Raw genomic sequence first — 19,769 nt, 5'->3', positions numbered from 1 at the left:
GGCTGAAATGCAGCGATGCGTGCAAAGCTGTGAAATCACACACACACGATACAATTGCATGGACGTAGACATAGAATATTTCTGGCGTGTACTGTGTTTTAGGATGATTAGGTGATTAGGGCAGCACGATATCAGACAACAATTCGATCCTCTTGATATTGCCATATCGATGCATCTTCGATATATTGTGCAACCTCAGTAGTGATTAGTGGCGCAACGGATCATCATTGATCCGTGGTCCGTTCGGACCAATCATTTCGGTTCGGCACACGCATGGTCTGCGGATCGATTTATGAAATTGTGCGCATGTAGCCTGGGAGTACCCATGCTGCCTTGCGCATTCTTTTCGAATTGCTGGACAGCCTGGGGACCAAGGCAGAAATCTTTACATCGAAACGGGGGCCAATCACAGAGCGAGGAGGCACGAAAGACGATGACGCGTACTACTCGACAAACGGAAGTTAGTTGCTAGTAGTTTTTTCGCGAATCCATCATGGCGGCAGCCGAAGCGAAGCAATCTTTCGGAGAAGCTCTGGACAGTGTTTTGAATAGTTTGGAACGTAATTTCGCTTTGAAAAAACGAACAGCGCTTAGCGTTAGAGTCGTTTGTCAGCGGAAAGGAAGATGTGTTAGCCTTACTACCGACTGGATTTGGTAAAAGTCTGATTTACCAACTCGCTCCGTTGGTTACTAAGGTAATGGGGGTTAGCGAGACCCCGGTCGTTGCTGTGGTTTCGCCATTAATAGCATTGGTGTAGGACCAAATAAAGGACGCAGTCGACCTAGGAATATCTGCAACACAGCTGGGTCAAGACGATGAAACGGCGATTGAGAGATGATGCCGTTATAAGATTCTGTTTGGCAGTCCCGAGGCCTGGCTGAGCGCGAAGTGGGAGGACATGCTAGCCACCGATGTATACAAGACCAACCTGATCGGCGTATACTAGTTGTCGATGAAGTCCATCTTACTTATATAAATGGTAAGTGTTATTTCTTGATATCATTGTCCTTATGTCTGTACCTACTGTGGTTGTCACAATGTCACATTATGGGTTCATTTTCGATATCAATTTAATGTTACAGTGAGTAAAGGCTTAAGTAGCACAGCTTTAGTCGTTTGGGTAGGGTGCGCAAATCCAAAAACTCCTTGCAGTTGAAGAAGCTAGGGCTGCACGGGATTCAGACGTATAGCCCCATGGGCTCCCCCTGATTATATTTCACGTGTTCTTATCATATGCATGCACTCCCCCCTGATTATATTTCACGTATTCTTATCAAAACATGCCCAGGATCTTCATCGGGGATATAACTTAGGTGAGAGACAGAGAGAGAGCTTCCATGCTTAACCTAACTACCCCCTAACTAGGCCCTAAGTGTAATTGCCTTTGCCTGTGTTTTGCCTTTTGTATGAATAGGCACAGGTCAAGACACCAGTCTGTCTAATTGACTGACACCTTTTGGTGCCCTGCCTGGACGGGTGTAAAATAAGGTCATCTGATAAGTTATAGGCCACAGCTCCTTCCTGTTACCCATATGCCTGATTAAGATCCAGGGTGATCGAAATATTGCGTGTTTTAATTAATACAGTTTATTTTTTGGAGCATATCCAGCAGTGTGCAGACTTGAGTAGCACAGCTCTCGGTTGTGTGCACAAGTATCATCAGCCTACCTGAGAAAAATATGTTTTTGCTACATTTGTTAAGCAGGCCTAACTTCAGAAGGGCAATCATTTTCCACTGCAAATGACTAACATCTCTACACTTTACTTGTGGTTTTCTTTTCTCAAACAGGAGGAAGGCTGAGAAAGGACGGAAGGCTTTTAGGGAAAGCTTTGAGAGGTTGGGGAACTGAGAGCCATCGTGAAACCAGGTGGGTAATATTAACACTAGGGCTGCGCGGTATGGACGGTATACTATCGTGCGTGGTATTTTTTCCCCCAAGGTATGGATTTTGTCCATACCGCTCTACCGCCATAGCGCATTGCGTCCTGCAGATGGCAGTAATAGACAACGTTTTGAACATCCACCGACTGTCTCTCGTAGTAGCAAAATAATAATGTGGTTGTAGAGAAACAGCAACACAATTTCATTTAAGCTTTAAGTGTAAAATGTATAGTTAGTGTAGTGAACTATTGTTTTAAACTGTATGTGATTTCGATTCTGGTCTCCACAATTTAATGTACAGTGGTGTGTGAAAAGCAAGTTAGCAAGCTAACAGCCCAAGTCATTCAAGTCAATGCTGGTGTCTGACAACAGAAATGTGCTAAATAATCTATGTGCTACTGGTTGCTTTACATTTGCGCCAGCCTTACTGTATGTTACTGTGTCCAGGTGAGATAATATCATTGACGATATCTGGCTGGGTGTTAGTAACTTAGATGACTGTTCACTGATTAAAATGTGATTTAGCGATTTCGCTAACGTTAGCATGCTAACCGCTGCTGCAGTGATAGCTGCCATTTAAATGCATTAGTTCTACAATGCATTGCTAGCTGCCTCATGAGAAAGTTCGTTTTTTTTTACTTTAACAATAGCTGAACCATTAGGCTTGGCATGATCACAGATGCAAGCACACATTTCCAAATTACCCTCAGGAACTCCAGAAATAGAAAAAAAGGTCAAATTAACGATTTATTGGATAAAATCCATGTTCAGTTTGACACCCCTCCCTTCTCTAGTTTAACCCCTTCTAGACTTGGTGAAATTGACAGTGTTGTAGCCTATTGCATTGCATTGCATTGCAAAATGCATCTTACATAGTTTTTGTTTGTTAAAAAAAATTCAAAAGTAAAAAAGGTGTTTTGTACATTTTGCGACAGAATGCTTCAATTTTACACAAATGTAGGCCTACCGTGATATATACCGTGATATATACCGTGGCTAAAATTATACCGAGGTATACATTTTTGGCCATACCACCCACCCCTAATTTACACCTTTTTTCAGATCATTCTAACGTTACCTAACGAAGACATTTTATTTCACTGAAAACTTTAACTCACTCAACTCATTAATCTTTTGAAGAGCAGTTTTCTAATCATGGTATTGCTACTGTGATATCACACCTCTCACCCCATTGATTATGCAGTGTTCTAAACTTTCTGACATTTTGACATTACAAAAATTACATGCAATAATCAAGTAACGCTTTGATGCTTTGGCATTGCTCTTTTCATAGTACAGTTAAAATATCATGCAATGTATTCAGTGTATGAAAAAGTAGGCCTAAGCGGAGTGTTCTGACGTAGTGTCCTGGCAGAGTGTATCTCACAGGCCAATGCACACCTCGAGAAAAGAAAGTTCTGTTGCTGGTGCCTGTTGATCTGTCCACCAAGTCAGGGGACAGGAGCGGTGTCCCCAAGTGTACAGGCAGAGTAGTCGGGGGAGTGGAGGTGGTTGGGGGTGGGGGCAGGTAACCCACGACAACAACCGGGGGGATGGGCTGACAGGTAAGAAGTAGTGGAGACACCAGAGAATAGGACTGTTGACAACCCATAAGCTCTGAAGCCACAATTCTGAACAGCTATGACTGTAATGCAAATGATTTCCATGTTGTGATGTTGTTCTTGTATTCTCTTATTTTGTAGAAACACCGGTACTGGCATTGACTGTGTCTGCGGAATTGCACTCAAGAGAAATTGTCAGGAGACCGCTCCAACTCCAAAACCCAGTTGACATCATTGCCAGCCCCAATCGACCCAACATCAGACTCTCCATAAGACGACTTTCGAGTGAGTCACTGGACTGTTTCGACTGGCTCGTGAAGGACTTGACAGAGAAAGGAGTGGAGATGTCACCAGTCAATATATACTGCTGGACAATAAACGTGAGGGAGAAAACGATGCTTAAAGAAAGTCTACATGGCTGCTTTAGGAAAGCCCTGTGTGTACATTTTGAGCCTCACGTGTCCAGTGTGGAGCCTGGCCATTCCTGCTGCACCTATTGCCACTCATTATGCAAGTGTAACTCTGACTGTTGCTCTGTGCCAAAACCCAACTTTGAAATACCCAAACAAATCCCGTCACCTGTCAAATGCAGAAATGTCAAATTGGAAGAGCAGGGACTGGTCAGACAGCTTTTGGAGGAGTATAGGGATAGCCTGATTGCACTAGGTGAACACCTTTACACAAATGCCTCATTCTGCACTGGTTTCAGCAATGTACTAATTTACTCAGTTTTGGAAAGTCTTTGTGATATGACATGACTTGTCATGCAGAATCTCCCTGTATTTGACATAAAACATGGCCAGGACATCCTACGCATTGTTCACAAAGTATTTAAAGATTTTGATGTGTGTGAATTCCCTGACATTCCTGAAAAACCATACCTGTCACCAGACATGGACTTTCCAGTGTATTTTGATGTTGAGGATGAGGATGCTGAAACCTCTCTAAGCAGCATTGAGTCAGGCTTATCCATGCTTCCATTATCAGATTAAGTACAGAGCCACTGTAAATAATTGTAAATAACTGCACACTTGTATATATAGTAAATATCATTCTGAATAAATACTTTTTACATTTTTAAACTACATGTTGTAATGTGTTCCCTGAAAACTAATGAAGAGACAGCTTGGTAAAGGAAATGATTTTAATGAAGGACAATGACTTAGAATAACAAACAAGAGTAACAAACTATTTCAAAGCAAGAAAATAGGAAAGTAATTAAGTAAAACTTATTTTAATAATTTTGGCATTCACCTTTTTGAAGACGCCGTACCAACATTGACGGTCGCCTGTAAGGCAGCATGGGTGTTACCTGGCTAGACAAACAGTACAAATAACTCAAAGGACACTGCACCATTCATTCAGTTTGCTGCTCATCCACGTCCACAGTCCCTTGTGATCGAGCTTTGCCAACAAGTCATTTCGGAAGCCAGGGAATGCAGTAGATGTGCGACCTGGTTTCTGTTTAAAAAGTTCTGCCTCTTGCAGTGTGTCCACCAAGGTGAGGATGTCTTGTCATGTCCACATGGTGAGCTCCACTTGGTCTTGTTATGCCCAGCTCCTTGTCAGTGCCTGCCATCATCTGTTTAAAGAAATAAGTGGATACCAAGGCTTAGGCTATTAAAAACAGAATATGTTCAGATAATCTAGGCCCATTATTACAGTACACATTATGGTAAATTAATACAGTAAGGGGGAGGGTTGGAGTGAGGGTCGTGTCAGTGAGTGTAGGGGGGCTGTGAAATGCTCTCCCCTCTATCGATTGACTGGGACAACTACCAAACCGTGCTCATTTTCTGGACTTTTTAAATGACTAGTTAATGGCAGATCAGTAAGAAAACCTAAACAAGAACTGTTACGTTGTCTATGAAGAGATTATAATGTAATAGTGAGCGAGCATTGAATTTAAGGAGCTGGAGCTAGTTGGAGCGATTGAACAGAGTAAACTGGATACCTGAGTTGGCACTTGGAGTCGGTTGGTTTGGCAATGTATTTTTCAAATCCCTCGGTGTCGTTGGCTCGCGTGGCCTTTTGGAGACGTTGCCGTCTTTGAATTCTTCCTCCCATTGCCTGAATATTAGGTGAATCCTTTCCGAGCCTGTTTATGACTGAGGCGCAACGCGAACAACATCTCCTTGACTGTCCCGGCACGGAGGATACAATCAAGCGTAGGAACGCCAGCCTGTTCGAAATAGTTGTTTCTTTTTTCACTGCGAACATGTCAGTTGAATGTCCATATGTAGATGGTGGTCCTTCTCATTTGTCTTGCACAAACGGCAAAAATCGTCTGGCGCCATTGTTGATTTCTAGACTGTTTTAGCTTCTTCAATTTCTGTGGCTTCTTGCAGATAATTTCCTCGTCGCGATATACACACGTCATCGCGCGCAAGGCAGCATGGGTTCTCTCTGGCGAGTGATGGACACTCGTGCCGTCCAATCAACGGCTACGAAAACCACACCTCCCTACGAGATAATGTACAGTTGGTCCCCAGACTCGATCACACTTGTGATTGAGTATGGCGTTTGCCGCCAGACTAGTGCGCATGTTCAATCTAGTCGTTTGGGACGTCTACCTCACGCACTGCATGGAACACAAACAACAACACAAACTGTTCCCGAAATCTTGCCTGTGCCATAGTTGCAAAACATTCCGTGTGATAGCCTACTGTAAATGCATTTTGAAGACTGACTGTCAAACTCAAACTGTCAATGTCTAGAACTACTCTCGCTAAATGTTTGTGTTGCGATCGGTTGAGTTCAGCGCATTTGCGACACAGTGAGATATGCTCATGTAATGTAGGCCTACCGCGATAGTCGCGTGTGATATAAAACTTTGGCAAACTAAATTCATTTCGTGTTGTGACTCCTCTGACATTTTGAGGACAGCGAGCAGGTTAAATCATCTGGTTAGACATTCTGTGCGCTCTGATGTCCCTGCAGAGTCTCCGCCTTCTTAAAGCAGCCGCTGCCCTTTTTAACAGTCAATGCCGATTCTCTCTCTCTCTCTCTCTCTCTCTCTCTCTCTCTCTCTGAAATGCTGAACCGCTGAGGCAATTGTGTTTCAATAAAAGATTGATGCATTTATCTGCATTTGCATGTACAATTAAGGACATGAGCTCTGGTCTATGCGCCATCTGTCAGTAAGTCACTTTAAAGTCATCTGTCAAGTAAGACTTTAAGCCATTATTTTGGTAGTGTGCATATTCTGAATTAGACATTTTGATATAGATTAATCTAGATTAATTTCATAATTGCAATGAGATTAATCTACATTCAAAAAATTATCTATGCCCACCCCTAACAAATACACAGCTTATGTTTATTTGTCTTATCGATTTAAAAAATAATAATAATAATGATGATTTTTTTTTTTTTTTGCTGATCCGAAAAATGATCCGATCCGTGGGCTCTGATCCGAGGAACGACCCGAACCATGAGATTTCTGATCCGTTGCACCCCTAGTGAGTGATGACACAATTTTGTACAATAGCCCCCTAGGTGTAGTCAGTTTTAATTTGTTTCAAACATGTAAATGTTTTTTTACCCGACTTTACCTGACATATGGAGTAACTTTTTTTTACAACTGGGAGCTCACCCGTCCATATCATCAGCTGACTTTAAGGCAGGTGAGGTCACACATAAACATCCATGTGACACTCTCATGAAGACGGAAGATACACACTGGAAAAATCTTTTACATGTCTTAAAAAAAAATAGAAAACGAACGACCCGACACATTTTACAGTACTTTACAGTAAACACCCCCACCTTGACAACAAACGCCCACCACATTGACTAGGTCGCGTGAAAAGATTAATATTTTTCATTGTTAATTTAAGTCTTTACCACAAAGCCATTTATTGGAAGTTTTTACCAACACAGTTTAATCGGCCCTCTTAACCATTGCAGCCAGGGGCAGTTTTCCAGAATTGAGCAACAGCACAAGGATTGGGGTCTATGCTTTGTTAACTTGTAATTGCTATAGGGTTTGTCTATGCTTTGTTATGTTTTTGGTATATCATGCTATTAGTTTAATCATATTATCCACTGTGAAGTTAACTGTTATTTTGCTGGATATTGGTTTGAAGCGGACTCCCACTCAACACGTCATATGGATGCAGTCACTTTAACATAAACTTTTAATCTTGCATTAAAGTACCATAGATCCATGGTCACCAAGCAAGCACAGAGATCTTAAAAATCACAGACACCGTAGCTAGCACAATATTGTTCTGCTCTTTCAAACACATCTAGCGTTGGCAGCAGAACCATAACAACACTGAGCCATCTGCCCTGTTAACCTTTTGCAGGGGGCAATTCATTTCCAGTGCTCAGCAGCATGAGTAGAGGGGTCTGGCGGAAAGGTCTCTCTGGCAGGCCCCACTGGCAGGATGGGGCTGAGGAGAGGGAGAAGAACGGCTTCGCTTAAGGGGAGCCAAGCACGCACGCAAGCAAGCACGCACGCACGCACGTACGCACGCACGCACGCAGATGCGCACACCAGGGATGGAAATAAGCACCCGTCCACCTGCCAATGACGGGTAAATTTCAGTGGTGACAGTGGTAACCCACCAATCACTTTCACTGGTAAAAACAGTGAGTGACTGGTAAATTTTGAAATGCACCTGCCACCGTGACTGGTGGGGAAAAAACTTAAGTTGCACCCCTGGCGCACACACAGACGCACACATACACACACGCATGCGCGCACACACACAGACACACACAAATACACACATGCGCACGCACGCAGCGAGTCAGCAGTACCACATCCTGATTTCTGCTTTCCTCCTTTCCTGCACTGTCACAGCTCAACAGTATTTCCCAAAACATACAGAGAGGTTACTAAAGTCTCATCTGAGGACAGACAGACTGTGTTGGTTTATTTGCCTGTGTGTGTGCGCGCGTCTGCCCAGTCCATATCCTGTATGCATGCGTACATGTTTGTGTGTGTGTGTGTGTGTGTGTGTGTGTGTGTGTGTGTGTGTGTGTGTGTGTGTGTGTGTGTGTGTGTGTGTGTGTGTGTGTGTGTGTGTGTGCCCTTCCACTACAGAACCCTAAAACATCCATTGTGTTTGGAACTATATGGTCAAAAATGATTGCAGCTCAGAGTGCCAACTAGGCTGGTATGTGTGTGTGAAATACGTATAGTGGGGATTATGTGTTTGGAACATGTGTGTGCGTGTTTGTCTACAATAAAAAGGAACTGCTCATATCAGAGTGCCTCAAGACCTTTCTATATATTGATTTTTTGAGGAAAGTGTGATTGGCCGAGTGGGATGTGTGGGTTTGTGTTTGAAAGCAGGAGAGTGTACATGCCGCAGGACAATTCATTTGTGCGGGTGCATGCACGCCCTTGTTCATTTGTGAGTGTGATGCATGTGTGTGTGTGTATATAGTAGGTTGTGTGTTACGGTAGGATTGGTGTATTTGGGTCACCGTGTGTGTCTGTCAGTGTGAGTGTGAGTGTTTGTGTGTTGAGATTAATGTGTGTGAGGGACTGGTGTGTGTCTATGATTGGTGTACTTCGGCGCGCGCGCGTGTGCGTGTGCGTGCGTGCGTGTGTGTGTGTGTGTGTGTGTGTGTGTGTACGGGAGCATGTATATGCATGCATGGTTTATTTGGGTGAGTGTGTGAGAGAGTGTGTGTTTATATTTAGCTGGTTCCAGAGCTAGGAGGGTGCCCCGGCTGCCGGAGCATTCTCTGGATTCCGTGTGATGCGATGTGATCCTCGACTACGACTCGAGTGTTGTAGCGTCACGGCAACCACTACCCATCCCACACGCCCTCCATGCACAGCCCTCGTGGCTACCCAGACTGGAGTTGTAGGCCAACAACTGCTGTCGTGTCGTAGCGTAGGTTTCACACACACACACACACACACACACACACACACACACGCACACACACACACACCTCATAGGTCAGGAAAGCAAAAGCAGAGCAAGGGGTGTCAGGCAGGGCTGCCTTTCAAAACCATGTAACAGTCAGTCACGTAAGTCAAGTCTGTCAAGTCTATGGGTGCAATATAAAATCCGAGGCAAGTACACAGATTTGCGACTGTCAATGGATTCTGTTTCTGAATATCTGAATACATGTGATTTTCTTTCCCACTGATGATTGCTTCAGTTCATAGCAACTAACATGTTACTCCACAGAATGCTTCAACTTTTTTAGTGACAGTTGCTCCAGATATTCAGAGAGAGCTGTCACTTTTATCACTCTTTTGCCACTCTTTTCCCAGTTTGCATCCAAGATGCAGATGTTACTGCCCATTCCCTCAGTTAGAGAAGGACGAGAACAAGTCTACAGAAGGCAAACAAACGAAGCTGTGGAGTGAGTGGGTGTTATTGACAGACACCAGCTACAAGGCAGCATATCACTTGTGTATCAAGCAAGTGGAAGAATTCACAGAAAAGTATGGCCAGTGGCATCTTTATAAAGATGATCAGGAGAGAGTGTTTACCAGACACAAAAAGTCAAAACAAACAAAGACACACACAAAAAACTGATGAACGAAATAAAGCAGATGAGCTTCTGTTTTTGGCTGCTTGTTGAATGAGAACCCCGTGACAACCACGAGAGACACCTCCGTCTGAACACCAACTTCCACTTAGGCTAGTTCTAGGCCTTAATTTAACACACAATTTCGGGGTGGCACACGTGGGTTAGTACGAACGTTTCAGCAGTTTGTGTAACACTGACTGAAGTCATTCCAAGTAAGGTAGGCTACCTTATGCAACAGGTAACTAGCCTTAGCTATTATGTCAAACAACTGTCAAATTGCTGGAAAGAACAAATAAGTCACCAGGACAGGAAACTTCCAACTGCAAATGACACTAAAATATTGCCGAACTTGTTAACGATGACACGCAATGCAGATACATAGATAAGGCCAAACATAAGCAAAAGCTAAACAGGAAATCGTTTCCAAATACGGGCGCTTGCTAATGTTGCGTCAAGCTTTATCAAAGATGCTGGCATGTGAGCAAAATACAAAAAGCAATAGTAATACTAATGGTTGCTGTGAACAAGCCATGTTTTAATTAAAACTTTAGAGGTTATTTATTAAGGCTTAAATTGACGTTAACAGTCGCCTCTTTTGTTTCAGTCAAGCGTTAGCTTCTGAGCCAGACACCCCAACCCAAAAAAATCTAAAACGTTGACGTTAACTTGACTGGGGATAGCTGAAGCCAGTGTTAGTTCTACCCTTCTTATGTCAACCTTAGTGTACTCTATGTACCCACCCTGCAATATACGTTGTGGTCTTCAGCAGAACTTATTTGCAAGACAGCACCGACGTTGTATCAATTGTCATTCATTGTGTTACGTTTTGGAAGACTTGCCAGCTGGTAAGTTGTTGCAAAGTGTTATGAAGAGTAAAACTTAGAGCTCAATGTTTATGCACGGTCACATACCTGTATGCAAGGGTCATGCATTCGAATAATTTCGTCAACGATGCATCAATGGAAAGATGGGACGTGCTGGTCTTCCCAAAGTGATATGTTTGACATGTTTGTTTATTAACCGTGTCAAAGTCATATCCTTTCTTGGGCGTGTGTTCGGTGTACAGAGTAGACACCATGAAGTGACCACTGTGGATGATCTGAGGCTCGCGCCCATCAGATTTCCTGATGAATCCGAAATGAGTATCCTCTCCATCAGAGTCGTCGTCGTGTTCTTGCTTGATAATCATCACGGCCCTCCGGTGTTGTCGTATCTCTCGTGTGGCCATGACGAACTAGCAAGCTAGCGTAACTTCTAACTTTCTCGACAGAAACACTCTACTCGGCGCATAGAAACTTTTTGGTGGTCTGCCTGAGTGAAATCACTTCACATTACCGACGCATGACGTGTTTTTCGAAGAGTTTCTGCACATCTTCCCCCTACGCCTCAGCTATTTCCCTGACTTTAAAAATAATCCAAATTCTCAACCTCACCAAACGATTCCTCAACAACGACTGCTCTACCTAGACAAACAGGGAAAAGTCTTTTGACTACGTCACGACGGATCTTGATGTGATTGGACAAAGTCAGTGCAACACCCACTGAAAGACACCCTCAGTGTTGGCCTACTGGACAAAGAAAATGTGTGATAACTCGTGCATTCAACAGTTGCGTTGCATGCTTATTTTTTGTGCTAAGACGAGCGTTATTTTCAGTGAAGAATCAATGGGTGCATGTGCACGCACCCGCCGCGCGGGCGCACACACACACACACACACACACACACACACACACACACACACACACACACACACACACACACACGACAGGTGGGGTGGGGGAGACAAAGGGGTCACTTGTCCCGGGCCCAGAATTGGATCCTCATTATTATGTATTGGTTTGAGGCCCTTTCTTTGTCCGGGACCCAGCTAAAGCTGTCAGTTCAGTTCCCCCTATAAATTACTATTTCTAAACATTGAAACGCAAGCTACGTTCAGCAACGCAAACAACTCCAGTTTTGCTTAGACAGAAAAAAAAATCATTTATTATTTATCACCATGAAAAATAATGGATAGAGATAAAGAAATAAAGGGAGGTGTATGGGTGTAGGCTTGTGCGTTTTTCATTGTGGCGTTATCTTGCTGTGAACCCTGAATCTGTAGATGCAGGAGTAATCAGGGTTACCCCAGTTGGTGAGAACCCTCAACTGCACTGCATGGTACACGGCCTTCGCAGAGTCCTGAGAAAGAGAGACCGGGGGGGAGGGGGGGAGCGAGGAGAGACATGGGGAGAGAAACTTTAGTGTGAGTGAGTGGAAAGACGGAGTGAGTTTTATACGTCAGGGCTGAAGGATGCCAAAGGAGTTAAGCTTGAGGGAGCTTAACTTCTTTATGGAGCTTGAGATCAGGTTAGGAGCTATTGTAAGGACATGGTAATAACCAGGCATCCTTTGAGTCCGTATTCCAGTACTACACTACACAGAAGAGTAGAATAGAATAGAATAGAATAGAATGACTTCTATTGTCACTGCTCACATGGGCAATATATTCTACTATCAGTGACAGGTCCTTGTTTCCGTGCATCCTAGCTACTGATGATATTGTATGGCAATTGATACATATGTAGCCTATACGTATGGGGTAGCTTTAAATATCATACTTTGTATAATGAATATGAGGTTTCCTATTCTCTTCTATTTACTCTATTATATTCCAATCTATTCTATACTATTATATTCCATTCATAGAAGGACAGCCCAGCGTTGTAAGTTGTAAGTTTTATCGCTAATTAACTAACTAACTGCGTGTAGGATCTTCGCTTGGCATGGTGTTTGTTTACACCCGTTTAACAATGGCTTGGAACAGCCAATCAGCTAATCGATCACAATCAAGAACCAGATGGCACAGTGTTGGATTGGCTCACCGGCAGCTGGAAGGTCTGGATGGGGTCTCCGTCCGCGTCGTATGTGAACCTCCCCAGGATCTCTCCTTCCTCCTCAGCCTCTGCAGAGTCAGGGAAGCCCTGCAAGATTGGACAGATGGATCACACACACACACACGCACGCACACACACACACATGCACACCCACACGCACACACACACATGCATGCATACCCAATCGCCCAAACATACACGTACATGCAAGCATACACATTTAGTCAGTCACAAAATAACTGCCTAACTGCTGGGGTACAGACAATGGTGTGTGTGAGACTCACAAAAACAGCAATGTCCTTGGGTGCGCTGTCGATGTGTCCGGAGGGGGACAAGCTCTTGGGGACGTGCTCCAGCGTCACGTGGGTGACGCGCACAGGCATGGACAGGCCCACGGTGAAGACCCCCTCGCTGCCCTCAAACGCCCAGCACTTCCCAGGATGCACCTCAGGCTGAAGCAGGCACACGCGGACACACACACACACACACACACACACACACACACACACACACACACACACACATAGTTAGACTTAGAAAGTCAGCTCTTTGTGTAGAGTGTGTTTCTGCAGGGATGTGTAGGGGGGGGTAAAGAGTGAGAATGTATGTGTTTTTTTTGTTTGTTTGTTTTTTTTGGCGGGGGGGGTGTGCAGGTGTCTGTTACCTGAATAACAGCGCGTGGACTCTCTGACATGTACCACAGTGGTATGCCGAACAGGCTGAAGTATCGCGACTTGGTGTGGTAGGTCTTTGAACACTTGGACTTGATAACTCTTGCCCCTAAAACACGCACAAACACACGCATGCACAAACACACACGTGTGCGTGCATGCACATGCGCACACACACACAGATTATATGCACACAAGTGCAAACACACTGAACAGGATAAGAGTGACAATGGTGACTCAAGTACTTGATTACGGTATATAAAGAGGCTGCTGACAAAAGAGACATAGGCGATTTGAGCATCAAGAGCGGAAATTTGGGGATGTCGGCCGCTGAGCCCCATCATAGCTCAGTACCATAATATTCACTAACGTTCACCTACAAATTTCCACTCGTGACGCTCAAATCGCCTCGTGACGCTCAAATCGTTTATGTCGTTCTTGGTCTGAAAACAGTCCAGCGACTCTTTGTAGCTTTTGTCTCTTCTTTTTATGTGTTTGCGCTGTTAGACACAGATATGACTGCGCTTTGACAAACAGCCTATAGGCTGTCATATCTGTATCTGAATGTATGGAAACGTACATGGAAACCCCAAACATACTCTACCCACACTGCTTACTTACCCAGAGACTCCAGAGCGTAGTCAGCCATTCCAACTCCATCTGCCTGGTAAAGACTCAACGCCCTCTGAACAATATGCTGGACATTCTGTCACACACACGCACACACACACACACACACACACACACACACACACACACACACACACACACACACAAACAAGTCACCCGTGAGAACTGCTTTCATTGATTTCTTCTGGAAAGACATTAGGCCAACAAATATGTCTAGCTTGTTCTTTCTATATAAATATATATATACTGTATATTTCCTGGACTGTTAGTGCCATTATTGAGAGGACAGAAGACATCATGACAGAAATAGACTGGGAGAGAGAGCTGGTATAGGGCCGGAATCGAACCTGGGTCCCCATGGGCATGCAAGACAAATGAACTCACAAATGGTCCGATTACGCTTCTCTGGGCGGGGTTTAGTCATCCTTCAGGTGGCCAGACAATAAGTGGAAGCACTTGGGCGCATAATAACATACGTCATGAACGTCAACTCACAGCGATTGGTCACCACTCACTTCAAACCACAGCTGAGCTCACTCCTCCCACCCAAGCGCTCCAGGGCATCGAGGTTCCAGACCAAAAGTGAATTACTAAGTAATTGATGTGGTCTGGTAAAACCAGGCTAATGCACGACCATATGTGATAGGGGCCCGTAGTGCGTGCTCTGCACCCCAGCACATGAAAGTGAAGCGAAGTGAAGCCCAACTGGGAAACTCCAACTCTCATTGTCATTGTGACACAGCACTCTACAGCACACAAGTGAACACAGCACACAACGAAATTACATCTATGTCTCACCCGTGCAAGGGGGCAGCCCTTAATGGCTCCCAAAGGGAGCAGTGTGGCGGGACGGTTGCATGCTCAGGGTATGATGGGGGAGAGCATTGATTAATTACTCTCCCCACCAACCTTGCAGGTCGGGAGTCAAACCGGCAACCTTTGAGCTACAATTCTGATGCCCTAACCACTTACCCATGACTGCCCACATCGTAGTAATGTCTCTTACGTACCTTGACCGTAAGGGCTGTTAGTCCTTCCTCTTGCAGGCCCTCTCCCACCGTTCTCCACACGTCACTGGGCTCCTTGTGTTGGTCAAGAGAGACACGCCGCAGTAGCCTGTGCTCCAGGGCCTCCAGCGCCACCTGCAGTTCAGGCCGCAGTACTACAGCTGCCGTGTCCTCTCCCAGGCGCGTCCGGAGCTCTCGCTGGAGCCAGTCAGTGACCTCCCTTTTCAGCTTGGTGGGAAACAGACAGATTGAATTGATAGATTTATTATTCAGTTCAGTTGGTTCCCAAACTGGTGGTTTGGGACTCCTAGGAAGCCCACAGAGGTACTGCGGCGGGGTCTGTTCTATGCTTTCATATAATATAACCATTCCCGAAAATAGTAACAGTATCACATTTTATAGTTAAATGTATATATTTTTTCTGTGATTTTCAATTTAAAATTTAGCAATATAGAGGGACAAAACATGTTTGCTGTTTGGAATATTGAATATAGACTCTCAAAAATACTCTTAGGTATGTCCCAAAAGGGGATCCCAACAGAAAAAGTTTGGGAACCAAAGTTTGGTTACTGGTAGTTGCTTTGATAAATAGGAAAAAAATAAATGAGTCCATAGGGAAGTGTGTATGTGTGCAGCCCAGTCTAAAGGGGAGTGGGGGTGTGGGTTTGTCTGAAGCCTCGGGAGGGAGAGGGTGGGCCTCATTCATTCATCCATTCATTGTATACTGCATAATGGAACAGAGTGAGATCTTGTCCGAGGTCTGGCCATGTCTGTCAGCTGATCTGTGTGTGTGTGTGTGTGTGTGTGTGTGTGTGTGTGTGTGTGTGTGTGTGTGTGTGTGTGTGTACCTGTGTGTTGTTTTCGTGGGCCTCCATGCGCTGGTTGAGGTGCTGTTGGTCGCTCTTCAGGTGGGACACGCTGTTCTTCAGCCCCACCACGTACTTAGACATAACAGTCACCTCCCCACTGATCTTAGTCTGCCAGTCAAGGCTCTCACTGCAGACACAAGGTCCCCAGTAGGGGGATAATTAGAAGCTGTCTAAGAAAATGAAGATTCCAGGCTCTTCTATTGGATTATTTACCTCTTAACTTAACCCATTTTAGCCTGGAGTGACATATACACTGCATTCAGGATCTTGAGATTTAAGGTTTTTACTAAAAAATGTGAGTATGTTAGAGCTGAATGAACACATTCTGATGTAAAATGAGGGTCCTAGCTTTTAAATGCAACTTACTACATGTTTTTTCTGTGCTTCACAGGCTGAGATATTTAGGTTTTAATAGGCAGAGGGTACCTTTTCCCAAAAAAGGGCTTAACCTGGTTCACTACTTAATGAGCTTCTTAGAATAGGCCCCCAGGGCAGAATTCACTAACATTACTACTGATCACATCTATGCAGAAAACGTTTTCTTTAATCCCTTGCTTTCCCTTCACAAGGATAATTTATTGAAGCTTTATTTTACCTTACTTGTTTTTTTTTTAATTTTTATTAAGTTTTATCTTGCTCTGTACTGCTGACTTTCATTTTCTTACTTTCTCAGGTACTACACGCCCACACGCCCACACACACACACACACACACACACACACAGCTCATCAGACACAGGACATTTGAAATACTGTAAATAAAACTCACCTTTTTGCTTCATCTCTGAAGTTTGTCAATTCCACTTGCAGGAGCTAGGATGGAAATCGAGAAAGTCATTCAGTGATCTTCAATTCCATAAATAATAAAAGATTTAGTCATCTTCCATTCCATAAATACAGTAACTATGTCTAAACTCTGAGTGCTGTTTGTGGCCTCACCTCCGATGCTCGGCGACGTTTCTCTCCATCCCTCTTCAGGAAGTCAATCTCTTGCTACATGACGTACAGTAAATACAATATTTTGTGTGCTGCATTTTCTTTATCTCTGTCTCTTTCTCTTTAGCTCTATCTCTATTTCTCTATCTCTCTCTCTCTTTTGATTGGCCACTGTCTCTGCCTGCCTCTCTCTCTCTCTCTCTCTCTCTGTCTCTGTCTCTCTCTCTCTCTCTCTCTCTCTCTCTCTCTCTCTCTCTCTCTCTCTCTCTCTCTCTCTCTCTCTCTCAATGACTGTGTAAATACAGTATACACTTAGAGAAATCAGAATTATTGGCTTAGTCTTAAAAAAGTCATGTATACAAATCGAACCGAACTGGAGTTTGAGATATTGCAATATGCTTGCCAGATAATGTGATTCTTAGTCGCTGGCATGTAGTAGGCCTACTTGGAGTTTTCGAGAACTCCAGTTCAGAGCGTCGTCCAATTAATGGCAATAGCTCAACCACGCTGTGCATGTATACCGAGTGACTGTCTCTGTCTGTCTGACTGTCTCTGTCTTTCTCACGCGCTGCACAGACAACTACCTTCACAAGATCCAGTTCTTTCGTCCAGCTGTCTTTCCATCGGGTGTCCTCTTGCTCAATGTTGTCCAGGACGTTCTGGAAGTGGTGTATGAAGTCTACTGCTGTGCCCGGTTCCTGTGGCAGACACACACAAACACAATCCACTGGGCTTTACAACACCTCTTCGCCTACTTCACCTCATTGACAGTAATTTGCTGTCAATGACTTCACCTCATCACATGCCTTCTATGGGCATCTATCAGCTCGCAGTTAACCCATTGTGTCCTGTAGACACCTATACGGGTGTTTCAGGATTTCAGTTTCATTAACTATGTGGGTATGTTAGAGCTGAATGAACACATTACAATGCAAGGGGAGGGTCTTAGCTTTTAAATGCAATTTATTTCATGTTTGTATGTGCTTCGGAGGCTGAGATAGTTAGAGGGAACCCTTTCCCAAAAAGGGCTTAGGACAAAATGGGTTAAAGGAGAAATCAAGCTGATGTCAACAGGCTGTTGAATTGCTCACAACGCTACCCTTGACTTATTAGCACCTGACGAGAGGTTTTGTTTTCTCTTTGTTCAGCCCTTTCCGAGATCCTGCCATTCTAATTATGAGGCTGTTAAGATTTGTATACATAAAAAGCATCTTAATAACACACGTCATCCCAAAAGTTACTGTGGTGTTGTTGAGTATCTGCTGATGTTGCATAACTTTTGGTGTGACATCCAGAGTATGTTAAGAGTATGTTAAGATGATTCAAAAATAAATAAATATGCTATAATAATATAAAATGATGCTCCCATTAAAATACTGGCCTAGCATTAGAGCTCCATCCAGCTCTGACCCTGTCCAAGTCAGCTGTTATCTGGTGGGGTGGTATTCAGCAGCCACACTTACCTTGTCCGTGCCAAGGGCACTGTAGCTACGCCACCCTGACCCACCCATCTTTAATCGACCAGGATACCAATACCAGCAACCTACACACACACACACACACAGAGAGAGAGAGAGAGAGAGAGAGAGAGAGAGAGAGAGCACTGCATGTTAGAGAGGTTAAAATAAATGTGCAATAGGCTACCCAGACAATTCAGTGTGTTAATGGGGAAAGTTGAAAGTGTTTGAACAACCATATCTGTGGGCTACGTGAGGTGCCAATGCTATGTGACAATCTGATCTGACTGCTCATGCAGTTTTCTGCATTTCTGCAGCTAAGTAGGCCTATAACGTCATGTGATCTAATGACATGCAATGGATGCTACAGATACGAAAAGGACTCACCAGTAGCCAAAAGAGTCAGAGTCAAAAGAGTCAGTATTGGCCTCTTTACGAGCTGGTTGTCCCTGGAAGGAAACAGAGAAGAGGGTGAGGGTGAAAATTAGGGTTACATTTAGTCTTGTCTTTGGTGTGGTTGTAAAAACTTTGCCTGGGTAACACAAAATAGCAGCAGTTTCTAAACTCAGGGGAGGTACAACGCGGAGTGGGGGAAGAGACTGTTTGCATAAAACCTTGAATATACTGTATACTTTTGTGTATTATAGCCATTCCATAAATTGCTATTTAGTTAGTTAACCGTATTCACAAATACATGCGTTCCTTGTCCTGTGCATTTCATATCAAAATTGAGTATTATTTAGGGACAACAACAAAAAACGTTGCCGTTTGGAGTATGAGCATTTCAAACCCAATCGCCCATTTTGCTTGTAAGCAATGTCATCTTTCTTTCAGAATCAAGGGGACTTTTTTTTCCTGGGACAGACCACTGAATAACGAGGCAATCAAGTAAAACAAGGACAGATGACAAGACTAATCATAGGCAAAAAAGGGAACCACTGCAATATAGCGTAGCATGCAAAAGCCCTGATGTTCTGTTGAGGTGTGTGAGGAGAGTCATGCATACTTGCTAGGGAGGAGCACATCCCTGAAGAGACCCAGGATGTAGCAGCAGAGCTGGAGAAGACCTCCAAACAGCACTAAGGGGTCAGACACACGCACGCACACACACATGCACACACACACACACACACACACAGAGGGACAAGCGTTAGTGGTCTAGTGATGGAAGAGGTACTGACACATCACTCAGTGATGTCATGGAGAGCACGGGCGATATCCTGGGGGTAGGTGAAAAAGGGGACAGTTGTCCCCGAGAATTGGGTTGTCATTACATTATATGTATTGGGTAGGGGGCCCTTTCACATGACTTTGTCCTGGGCCCAACCAAAGCTGTCAGCGGCCCTGTTTGTGTGTGTTGTCATGGTGTTAGGG

At 44.2% G+C, this 19,769-nt stretch overlaps 3 protein-coding genes across 3 annotated transcripts in view; all 3 read right to left on the bottom strand.

Annotated features, from left to right (window-relative positions):
- Positions 1–11,406, bottom strand: part of mlxip (MLX interacting protein) — a 44,276-nt gene extending 32,870 nt beyond the window's left edge. The window contains exon 1 of the mRNA XM_063194766.1: positions 10,864–11,406. Within this exon, the coding sequence (XP_063050836.1) occupies positions 10,864–11,180 (317 nt within the window). The 5' untranslated portion in view covers positions 11,181–11,406. The remainder of the gene's footprint in view (positions 1–10,863) is intronic.
- A 507-nt stretch (positions 11,407–11,913) lies between these two features.
- LOC134445220 (SUN domain-containing protein 2-like) lies at positions 11,914–18,476 on the bottom strand. Its single transcript, XM_063194295.1, has 11 exons — positions 18,402–18,476; positions 17,523–17,636; positions 16,942–16,995; positions 16,772–16,815; positions 15,983–16,130; positions 15,138–15,362; positions 14,119–14,203; positions 13,491–13,606; positions 13,111–13,278; positions 12,815–12,913; positions 11,914–12,131 (listed from the first exon to the last, which is right to left on the bottom strand). Exons 1-11 carry the CDS (start codon positions 18,447–18,449, stop codon positions 12,015–12,017), a joined length of 1,218 nt encoding a protein of 405 aa, XP_063050365.1. The 5' UTR covers positions 18,450–18,476; the 3' UTR covers positions 11,914–12,014.
- Positions 18,477–18,759: 283 nt separating this feature from the next.
- Positions 18,760–19,769, bottom strand: part of LOC134446543 (uncharacterized) — a 4,343-nt gene continuing 3,333 nt past the window's right edge. The window contains exons 6-7 of the mRNA XM_063195907.1: positions 19,402–19,474; positions 18,760–18,844 (exon numbers count right to left, since the gene is read on the bottom strand). Of these exons, the coding sequence (XP_063051977.1) occupies positions 18,760–18,844; positions 19,402–19,474 (158 nt within the window). The remainder of the gene's footprint in view (positions 18,845–19,401; positions 19,475–19,769) is intronic.

This window comes from Engraulis encrasicolus, chromosome 3 (assembly GCF_034702125.1).
Source record: "Engraulis encrasicolus isolate BLACKSEA-1 chromosome 3, IST_EnEncr_1.0, whole genome shotgun sequence".
NCBI classification, from domain to species: Eukaryota; Metazoa; Chordata; class Actinopteri; order Clupeiformes; family Engraulidae; genus Engraulis; species Engraulis encrasicolus.
Note: the sequence above shows the minus strand (reverse complement) of the source record. Positions and strands in the feature narration are given on the sequence as shown.

Excerpts from the sequence above, each read along its gene's own strand:
- LOC134445220 (XM_063194295.1), bottom strand. The coding sequence starts at position 18,449 with ATGGGTGGGTCAGGGTGGCGTAGCTACAGTGCCCTTGGCACGGACAAG. Across the intron at positions 16,996-17,522 it reads AAGAACTGGATCTTGTGAAG|CAAGAGATTGACTTCCTGAA; the intron begins GTAGTTGTCTGT and ends TACGTCATGTAG. Across the intron at positions 16,131-16,771 it reads TTCAGAGATGAAGCAAAAAG|TGAGAGCCTTGACTGGCAGA; the intron begins GTGAGTTTTATT and ends TTGTGTCTGCAG.